Raw genomic sequence first — 10,283 nt, forward strand, 5'->3', positions numbered from 1 at the left:
GAAAAGGTACACGAATTCACCAGAGAATGAAGGGTTTGGAAAAAGCATTCCAGAGAGAGGGAACAGCAGATGCAAAGGCCCTGAAGAAACATAAAGTATCATCTGTGCAGAAGACAGAAGAGCCAAGGGGCCACCAGACAAAGGGAATGGGAAGTGCAGGCCTGGGAGACACAGGGAGCAGGTGTGCTGTCAGCTGCCAGGAGCAACACCTGATCCAGCCCCGTTTCCTATCAGAGTGCACAAGAGAATTGACTTTATGTTAGCCTGACCTACACACAATTAGTAAACAGATTCTGCTATAAAATCTACGTTTCATGCCACAGTGCAGGTGGAAATCAGAGACAAATGTCTGTGGTTATCTGTAACCTCTACTTCCAGCCAACAGCTTGTGATATAAAGAGCTGAAATTCCTATAAAAGAAAAAGCCCAAATGGGCTTTAAAAGCTAATGGTCTGAACTCCATGTGAAGTGTGACCTTAAAGGTCACCCCTGGAATGGTGTTAAAGCTCCGGCCTGTGTAGAGGACAGTGGACAGGTCTCAGCTCCCCATTTTATGTCCATTGGACCTTTTATGTCAATTGCCAACTTTTGTTCTCCTGTTTTATCACTGTTTCTTTTAATTCTCTGACTGGCCATTCAAGGTAAATGGTAAGCTGAGAAGCTGAGACACTAGAAAATATGGCCTGAAAATACAGATTGCACTTCATTTGCAGTAAGCTGTTTTTGGAAAAAAATAGTAATTATAAAAGAGCTTCAGTTTTGTTTTGTTTTTTTTTCTCTCTCTCTCCCTCTCTCTCTCTTCAAAGCCTTAGTGCAAGCCAAACAGAATTTCTTTGGTTTGGCCTCAAGCATGTTTATTTGTGTTGGTTCAGGTCACTCATTCAGGTATGCCTCTAATTTAAAATTTTGGTTATATTTAGAGTGTGATAAAAATTTTTGTTCCGTTTTGTTTGTTTAGCCTTCTCTTCTGAACTAAATAAAACCATATACTGTGGTTTGGAAAAAAAAATTCCTAAAAACTTTCAAAAACAAAAAGTTTTAAATAGTGATTACCCTCACCTCCAGTAAACAAAAATCTCCCATCTTCAAAATTTCTTTTTGATGTAAATTTTAGAAAGAAAAAGACAAATAAATGTTTGCTGGGTACCTGGCTAAATTCTAATTTTTTTAAAAAAACATTAAGAGCTCTGCAGTCAAAGTCCATTTACTAAAACTGATATTCAAGCTATATATGTATATGTTCATTTGAGGCCTGTGGTGTTTTCCTATATGCTTATCAGTTAACTAAATTTTTCTCTCCCTAAACTCCTGCCAACTCTAGGGAGGGAGGTCTGTCTGATTTTTCTCTTGTTGACCTTCAACTTACAAATTTTGTTTATTGGAAATGCCACGAAATAAAAAATTCTCCCCAAACCTGTTGGAAGGAAACATACTAGATATTGTTGGACAATATCTGTACTGCTAAATTATAGGGCAATATCTTATAAAATATTTGATCACCTCATCTATCTATAAACAGCTCTGAAGAAACCCAGCACTTGGAGAAATTCTCTCAAAAATTTTACAAGGTATGGCCACGAATTTGTTTTAGATGGAGATTCTATTTTGAGAAAATCTACTAATAATCTGCCTGGCTTACAGGAAAATAGCTTTATTTACTGGGAAAATTTATTTGCCTTGGTGAGGCAGCTCTGTAAATCAATGACATGACTGTAGTTTTATTTGTGACACTCTGTGATATCATCACAATTTGGCTTTTGGGGCACTTTTAACATGTCTCATGGAGATGTCTCCTCTTCCTCCCAACTCAATGTGAGACAGGATTATTAGGAAATGAGCCTTCCCAGTCAGAGAGACACCCTAACACTTAAAATTTGATCACTGAAGCTTTCAAAAAGAAAGATTTTGATCAAAAACAGAAAAATGAGAAATACAAAACTATCTTATTTGAAGAAAGACAAAGCCCCCTCTAAATTATCAGGCCCACTGAAGCAAAGGAATAAATAAGTGGTCATGTCCTACTTACCCTCCAGGCCACTGAGCTATATCGTTTCGTGCAGTTGCTTGCTATGTGGATTCCAGACTGACAAAAAAAGTACTTATCAATGAACCTAACCATGCTACATGCTGTACACTGTAACCTACAGTTCAACCATGTAAATTACTAATCAGCATTATTTCTGTAAGCCAATAAAAATTTCTGACAAATAACTTTGTATTGGCACACTCCTTGTCCCTCTTTTTGTCTTTAAAAACCTGCATATAACAAAGATCAAATGGGGTTCATATCCAGGTAACTTGAGTCTGAGCCTTCCAGGCACCTGTCCTCACCTTGGCTCAAGTAAACTCTTTAAAATTCTATTTTATGCCTTAGTTTATTTAGGTTAACAAATGTATAAAGCATCAGCACTTGGGAACAAAACCAAAAATAGCATTGCCAACAACATCAAAAATTAAATTTAAACAAGTCTCAAATGGGTTAAATAGGTGAGTCGACTGAGTCAGCCAAGGCCTCAGACAGCAGCGTATGTGCAACAGACTGCAGCAGAGAAACAACAAAAAAATAACCTTTTTGCCATAATATTAATGAAATGTTAAAGATAACATTCAGTTACTAAAAACTCAAAAAAGGTAAAACCAAGCAAATCCCTACTTTTTGATAAATAGTTAAGCCACAAAAAAAATGTCACAACACCCAGCTACTCAGGAGGCTGAGGCAGCAGAACTGCCTGAACCCAGGAGGCGGAGGGTACAGAGAGCCGAGATCGCGCCATCGTACTCCAGCCTGGGTAACAAGAGCGAAACTCCGACTCAAAAAAAAAAGTCACAACAGTTAGTAGAAGGTAGATGAGATCACGAAAATACCAGAACTGACTAAGCCCTGTTTATTCCCTCATGGTGAGTCCATGGGGGGTTATATTCTTATTTAAACTCAGAATAAAACAAGTAACTTATTTTAAGAATTATCGGGAGGCCGAGGCAGATGGACCATGAGGTCAGAAGATAGAGACCATCCTGGCCAACATAGTAAGATCCTGTTTCTACTAAAAATACAAAAATTAGCTGGGCTTGGTGGCTCATGCCTATAATCTCAGCTACTTGGGAGGCTGAGGCAGAAGAATAGCTTGAATCAGGGAGTCAGAGGTTGCAGTGAGCCGCGATCACAGCATCGCACTCCAGCCTGGCGACAGAGTAAGACTGCATCTTAAAAAAAAAGAAGAATCATCTTTTCTTTTCTATGTTGTATCACACAATCCACTCAAATTTTCAACCAATGAAATAAAAATCTTACACTCCAATCATAGAATAAAATTCTTAAATATTGGGCACACTGGAATTATATGGCAGCAAGGTCTTATTTTTTTAAAAAAAAAAGGAAAGCAGCCCAGGGAAGCATCCTCTTGTATTCATATTCGCAAGAAACCACGTGCTCAGTAGGTTAAACATGTTCCCCAGCTTGGTGTCCACTGTCCTTGTGAAGGTAGCCCAGGGCGGCTTACTCCTAGGTGGCAAGTGAAAAAACATATTAGCACCTGAGAAATGAAATTCTGGGGGCTCCACAATATCTACTGTCCTCTTCTCACAGTGTGAAAATGGTCTTTCCTCCAGGGTATCAGCTCTCACCAGTGACAAAAGTCATCTGGAGTCAGTTTAATGTTCTAACCTGTCATAACTTTTTTTCTGAAAATACTTTTGAAAATAAATGTGTGGAGCTTGCTGAATGCAAACCATTTCTTCAACAATCTGTCCAACAGTTTAATTCTGTCATTATCCAGAGTTAGTACAGACCACACAAGTTCAGTGCTCAGTCGCACAAACTGCCCCCACTACAGATGCTGGTCTGGAGGGGGTGGCATCTACACTTCTGAGCATCTATCTATAAATCATGGGCTCCTATAACTCCTCCAGTTCAATAAATTGTTAGAACTATTCATAGTATTTATTCAGTAAAACATTGTACTATGTTTTCCAGTTGATTATGAAGGAAACAACTCAAGAACAGCCAGGTGAAAGATGCATAAGTAAAGGGAGAGTGATGGGGGGACGTTGGGACAAGTAGGTGACCCTGGTAAAAAGTGGTAACTAAAGCAATCTCCCATCCTTTGTGTTTGGCAAGAGCAACGTACTGCCCAAAAAAAAAAAAAAAACAACCCTTCCCATTATGACATTGATGTTGCTCTGTTATTTACCTGTCACAAAACAAAACACAGACATTGCAAATTCCCATTTTTGCCTCATGAACAATTATATGAACAGTTTTCTTCTTCAGTGGTCAGAACAAAATAGTTATGAATCAAACTTTGCTTAAGTTTCTCTCCTTACCTCAGGCTTCTGAACTCTGACCCACCTCAGCCTGAGCCAAAATACAACCCCTCTTTCTGCTCCTCCTAAGAACAGGCTGACTTCAGGGCAACACGTTCTGATTTCAAAGCTGATATTGCCACCCTCCATCTAGCCTCTCCCTCCTACCATCTTTCTAATTTTGTTTGCTTCTCTCTCAGGGAAAAAAAAACCTTTGTCTGCCTAAACTTTGAGATGCTGGCAGAGCTCATGTTTGATGCTTTCTCTCACTGCAATACTCCTTTACAATAGTTACTTCTAACCTTAACTTGAAAATATTTTATTTCACATTTATCTACAAACAGCCCAAAACAATGACAATTATACCCTCAGAAAAGGCATTACACCCCCTATTCCCATCCCAAATCTCACCAATTTCCCCGTGGATTCCAATTTTTCCAAGAGTCTGCATAAAGAGCTCCTTCCATGGTTGGTTTAAACAGATTGGGACACCTGCAGTGAAGACTTCCCAAGAGGAACTAACTCCACTTTCAATAACCCCCTTTTGCAGAATTGGGGTGGATATTTGCTTGGATTCTCTAAGGCCATGTGTCTGCTTTCAAATCAATATTCACTTCGTTTTAAATAAGTAAAAAGTCAGTGATAAGTAAATCCAGCAAAATCACTCAAACTCAGTGTTTATGTTATAGACAGAAAATTTTTGCATTTTTATTTTATACCTCAACAAAAAAATAAAAGTATCTTTTCCAGGCAGTAAATGTGTCATTTCATTATCATTTTTATAACAAATCATATAGTAAACAATAATGTATGAACACTTGTAGTAGTTGCCAAGTTTCATTCCATAAAATTTAACATTAAACTGAAACCCAGATAAGAGAACTGAGGTACCCACTCTCAAAAAGTCTCCACTCTGCACGAAAGAGGAACTGATGTTTTCATAAATGTTTGTAACTTGCATGTTATCCTACTTTTTTGTAGAAATGTATTTATTTTTCTGTAGCTATAATGAGAAACATTTCTTCTATTTTTTTCTAAGGTAGGATTCCCAAAGCTAAGCCCTGAGATTCGGTTTGAAATGATGCTAAAGTAGAACAGACCTCAGAATCTTCATACATTCACTCTGCAAAATAAAAAAGGTAAATGAAAATTTTTAACTAATGGAATATAAAACAAGATATTTTCTCTGAAATCTATCCCTTTCTTTCCTCTTAGAAACATTTGTGTTTTTTTCTTTCAAACTCAAATGACAAAACACATTATACAGTCAATAAAAACAGAAATAACTGAACAAATATATTCAAGATGACAAACACAGGGAGAGATGGTGCTGAGTGGAACACAAACATATTGGACTCATGTGTCAATCACTTGAGAGATTCTTCATCCCCCATCCTGCTAAGGTACTTAATCACCACCCTCTCAGAAGGCAGTGCACTTGCCTCCTGTGTGCCTGATGTGTATTTTCCTTTGCAAGTTCATACACTACCTCATTGAGGTGGGTTTTTTTTTTTGAGACGGAGTTTCGCTCTCGTTACCCAGGCTGGAGTGCAATGGCTCGATCTCGGCTCACAGCAACCTCCGCCTCCTGGGTTCAGGCAATTCTCCTGCCTCAGCCTCCTGAGTAGCTGGGATTACAGGCACGCACCACAATGCCCAGCTAATTTTTTGTATTTTTAGTAGAGACGGGGTTTCGCCATGTTGACCAGGATGGCCTCGATCTCTTGACCTCGTGATCCACCCGCCTCGGCCTCCAAAGTACTGGGATTACAGGCTTGAGCCACCGCGCCCGGCCCTGAGGTGGGTTTTTATTGCACTTTGGGATAGTTATTCTCCCTTCACAGAACTAGAGGACAAGATGCATGTGTGCCTTTTCTCCTTAGTACCAGCACCAACGTGTCTTTCAGGAAAGGAAGCTGGTACTGTGAGGAAAAAAAAAAATTTTAATATTCAAAACAGTTAGCTTTTTAGAGAAAATGTGTATCAGGAAGTGACTCTGCAAAAGGGCATCTAGCTGTTTCCCCTAAGATGCTCCACCCCACACCTCAGGCTCTCTATTGGGAGAGAGCTGATACCAGACAACACTCCAAGAAAGAGGGCCACTGTGAGCATCTTGGGTCATCCCCAGACAGTTGTAAAACTCAGAACCAGGAAAAAACAGAAAAGTGGCTGAGGATACATCACCCTGCAAAGGTACCAAAAAGCAACCTCAACCCAAAGAAATTTTGTTAAGGTGTGTGCCTAGGTAAGATAAACAGAGAGGTGCAAAGATTTGTTACAATATTGACAGGTAATTATTCTTTACTTTTCTGTCATGTGAAATGTTCACAAACAGAAGAGTAAGAGACAACCACCACCCTGTGAAACAAAAATAAACAAAACATTGTGTTTGTTTTAAAACCAAATAAAGAATTAATAGTTGATAATGTTTCAACTTGGAGAGGGATAATTGGCATTTGGGAATGTGAGTCATAAATTGTAAATTTAGTTTCCTTTTTTTTTGAGACAGTCTCGCTCTAGTAGAGCCAACTTGGCTCACCACAATCTCCACCTCCTGGGTTCAAGAGACCATGCTGGCCAGGATGGTCTCAATCTCCTGACCTCATAATCTACCTGCCTCAGTCTCCCAAAGTGCTGGGATTATAGGCATGAGCCACCTCACCTGGCTGGAAATTCAGAATTTTCTACAGGCCCTAGAACAGCTAGGCTAGGAGAACAAGTATGGATTTGGAGACTCTGCTTGCCATACATTTGAAAAATGCAGGGAAGCCCAGCCCCGCTGTGAAGCATTAAAATTATTAAACGGCTCACAATTTGACTAAAATGGTCATAGTGCCCTGGAATTCTACCTGAGGAAACCTAACTATGTTAAAGAAATTTCCCATGAATTTTTAACCAATGGAATATAAAACAAGATATTTCTCTGAAATCTATCCCATTCTTTCTTAGAGAAAAACAAAACTTAGGCTAAACCAATCACAAACTGCCAATAAAGCTCTGACTACATAACCAGGACATTTCCACCTGATGCGTGCAAATGCAATATATAACTGTACCCAATCCAATATTGAATTTGGTTTGCTTCCTCATGACTTTTCTTCAAGTCCCACTTTTGAGCCCACAAACAACAAACCACAGCTGGGTGCTCTCTGATTCATAAATTGCTGTTTGGGTGAATAAATGTTTTGTATTAATTCATTCCTGCATTGCTATAAGGAAATACATCAGATTGGATAATTTATAAGAAAACTGTTTTAACTGGCTCATGTTTCCACAGGCTGTACAGAAAAAAAAAAAAAAAAAACAAAAAAACACCAGCATCCGCTTCTGGGAAGGCCACAGGAAGCTTAAAATCATGGTAGAAGGCAAAGCAGGAGCTTCCAACTAGGGCAAGGGGGATGAGCAGTGGTATACAGCTTTTTTGCTTTGAAACAGAGTCTGGCTCTGTTGCCCAGGTTGGAGTGCAGTGGCCTGATATCGGCTCACTGCAACCTCCGTCTCCCAGATTCAAGCGATTCTCCTGCCTCAGCCTCCTAAGAAGCTGGAACTCTAGGCGCATACCACCACGCAAGGCTAATTTTTGTATTTTTAGTAAAGACTGGGTTTCATCATGTTGGCCAGGATGATTTCGCTCTCCTGACTTTGTGATGAAGGTGGTACACACTTTCAATGACAAAATCTCCTGAAAATACTATTGAAGAGACAATACCAAGAGAGGTGGTGCTAAACTACTCATGATAAATCCACCCCCATTATCCATTCACCTTCCACCAGGTCCAACCTCCAACATTGAGGATTACATGTCAATTTGAGATTTTGGCTGGGAAACACATTCAAATTATATCACTGCTTAACTTTCTAAAGATACCTCAACTTAGGCTGGGGCAATGGCTCAGGCCTGTAATCCCAGTACTAACGAAGGCCCAAGGTGGGTGAATCACTTGAGTTCAGGAGTTCCAGACCAGCCTAAGCAACATAGCAAAACTCCATCTCTATAAAAATTACAAAACTTAGCCAAGTGTGGCAGCGCACGCCTGTAGTCCCAGCTACTTAGGGTCTGGGGTGGAAGAATTACCTGGGCCCGGGAGGTGGAGGCTGCAGTGAGCCCTGATTATGCTACTTCACTCCAGCCTGTGTGATAGAGTGAGACACTGTCTCAAAAAAAGAAAAATCCTCAATTTAATTTTTAAGAGGAGAAAAGTGGGACTGGTGCCTCACGGACCACTACTTCTTCCCCGGTAAAACTCCGACACCAGGCCGGGCGCGGTGGCTCACGCCTGTAATCCCAGCACTTTGGGAAGCCGAGGCGGGTGGATCACGAGGTCAAGAGATCAAGACCATCCTGGTCAACATGGTGAAACCCCGTCTCTACTAAAAATACAAAAAATTAGGTGGGTACGGTGGCGCGTGCCTGTAATCCCAGCTACTCAGGAGGCTGAGGCAGGAGAATTGCCTGAACCCAGGAGGCGGAGGTTGCGGTGAGCTGAGATCACGCCACTGCAGTCCAGCCTGGGTAACAAGAGCGAAACTCCATCTCAAAAAAACAAAACAAACAAACAAAAAAACTCCGACTCCATGTGGGAACTCCTTCCCCTTATTCCCTCCAGTCGTCTTCACACAATCTGAAAGAGACTTACGGTCGCACAGAGCTACCCAGAAAGGACTCTAGGCTGGGGAGTACTTCGCGTTTAAGGAAGCGGGTAAGACGCTCGGGGTTTGGGCTGCTGGCTGGGCCCCTAATCTGTGACGGAGGGAACGGAGGGAACGGAGGGCCGAGCTGTGCCAGCGGAAACTCGGGTCTGCAGACTCCAGAGCTGACGACGAGGCCGAGATCCCACCGCAGCCGGTTCCCGCTGGATTCAAACAGCCTCCTCCCCTTTCTCAGGACGCCCACCCTGTGTACTCACCGTTTTCCAGCCTCTGAAGGTTCCGGGGTCCTCCCTAGGGATCTCCCAGTACCTGTAGGTCACAGGATAACACAGTCTGTGGCAGCCTCACCTAGGAGTTCCTGGAGCAGAGAAGAGGAAACAATGAAAAACTGAACCCAGGGGACCACACTCTTCCAGATTGCAAAGGCCACCCCTTCCTCTCTGTCTGCGAACCTGATTGGACAGTTTTCACGCTGGCATCACGGATTAGCTGGGCACCAGGCTCCACCCCTTCAGGCCCTGAGTGACAGGTGACGTAACCAGAACCTGGGCTGAATGAGGGGAGAGAGGCAGGTTTTTGGCTGCAGCGTTTTCAGAGATTCCACCTGTTGCTGGGACCTGGCCCTGCCTGAGGAACATTTGCATTTAATCTTGCACGTATGATTACATCACTTTCTGAATTATATGTGTGTGTGTAAATATGTATACACTTACAGAGTACACATATGTTACTCTCAAATTAAAACAATACAATGGCAATTATTTGAAAGTTTCAGATTTTATAACCTTCCTGGCCTCCGGTCTTCTGAGCGGGAAGCCTGAGCTTTAGAAAAGGTAGCAACGGGAGGTGGGGGCGGGCGGCTGGGCAGATCAGGATGGCGCACAGGGCTGCGGAGACAGAGACAGAGACTAAGCCGGTCGGGCGCCGTGGAGGGGCTGCGTCGTGTGCTGGCACGCTGGAAGCACTTCCATATCAAAGTGAATCTGGCGGATGAGGCACAGCTGGCGCCACTGACCATGCATCCGCAGGAAAAGCTCTGTTACCTATGAGCCCAACTGGTGGCCTGAGCAGAAGCTCCCGAGAGAGCGCCTGGGGCGCACTTTTGGAAGGCACCTCTCCCGCCTCCCTGGGGCCTAGACGTGACCCCAGGATTTCGGGTTCCAGGTGGACGGGGGAACACTGGCCTGCCTAGAGGATGCACACTGCTTCCGACACTCCTGCTGGAGTCCCAGCCCCTGACACTGACCTAGAACATTGCTGCTCCTGCCCAGCCTATCAAAAGGGAGCCTTGAGCCTTCCAGCTCTACTACTGTGTGACTTACAGGCTGTTG

The 10,283-nt window shown here is 42.4% G+C and overlaps 1 protein-coding gene across 10 annotated transcripts in view; it reads right to left on the minus strand.

The window, feature by feature from the left end:
- LOC144578627 (aladin-like) overlaps nucleotides 1–9,394 on the minus strand; it is a 40,799-nt gene extending 31,405 nt beyond the window's left edge. For 7 of the 10 annotated variants that reach the window (XR_013524809.1, XR_013524805.1, XR_013524803.1 and 4 more), the window contains exon 1: nucleotides 9,210–9,394. Coding sequence is in view for 2 of the 10 variants with exons in the window: in XM_078345282.1 (XP_078201408.1) it covers nucleotides 5,403–5,416 (14 nt within the window). In the remaining 8 variants the exon portion in view is untranslated. Of the gene's footprint in view, nucleotides 1–3,337; nucleotides 3,503–4,713; nucleotides 5,426–9,209 lie in introns of those variants that run through there. The other 3 variants (XM_078345282.1, XM_078345281.1, XR_013524804.1) reach the window with 2 other exon arrangements.
- Nucleotides 9,395–10,283: the final 889 nt, after the last annotated feature.

The sequence above is a fragment of the Callithrix jacchus genome, chromosome 12 (genome assembly GCF_049354715.1).
Source record: "Callithrix jacchus isolate 240 chromosome 12, calJac240_pri, whole genome shotgun sequence".
In the NCBI taxonomy this organism is placed as follows: domain Eukaryota; kingdom Metazoa; phylum Chordata; class Mammalia; order Primates; family Cebidae; genus Callithrix; species Callithrix jacchus.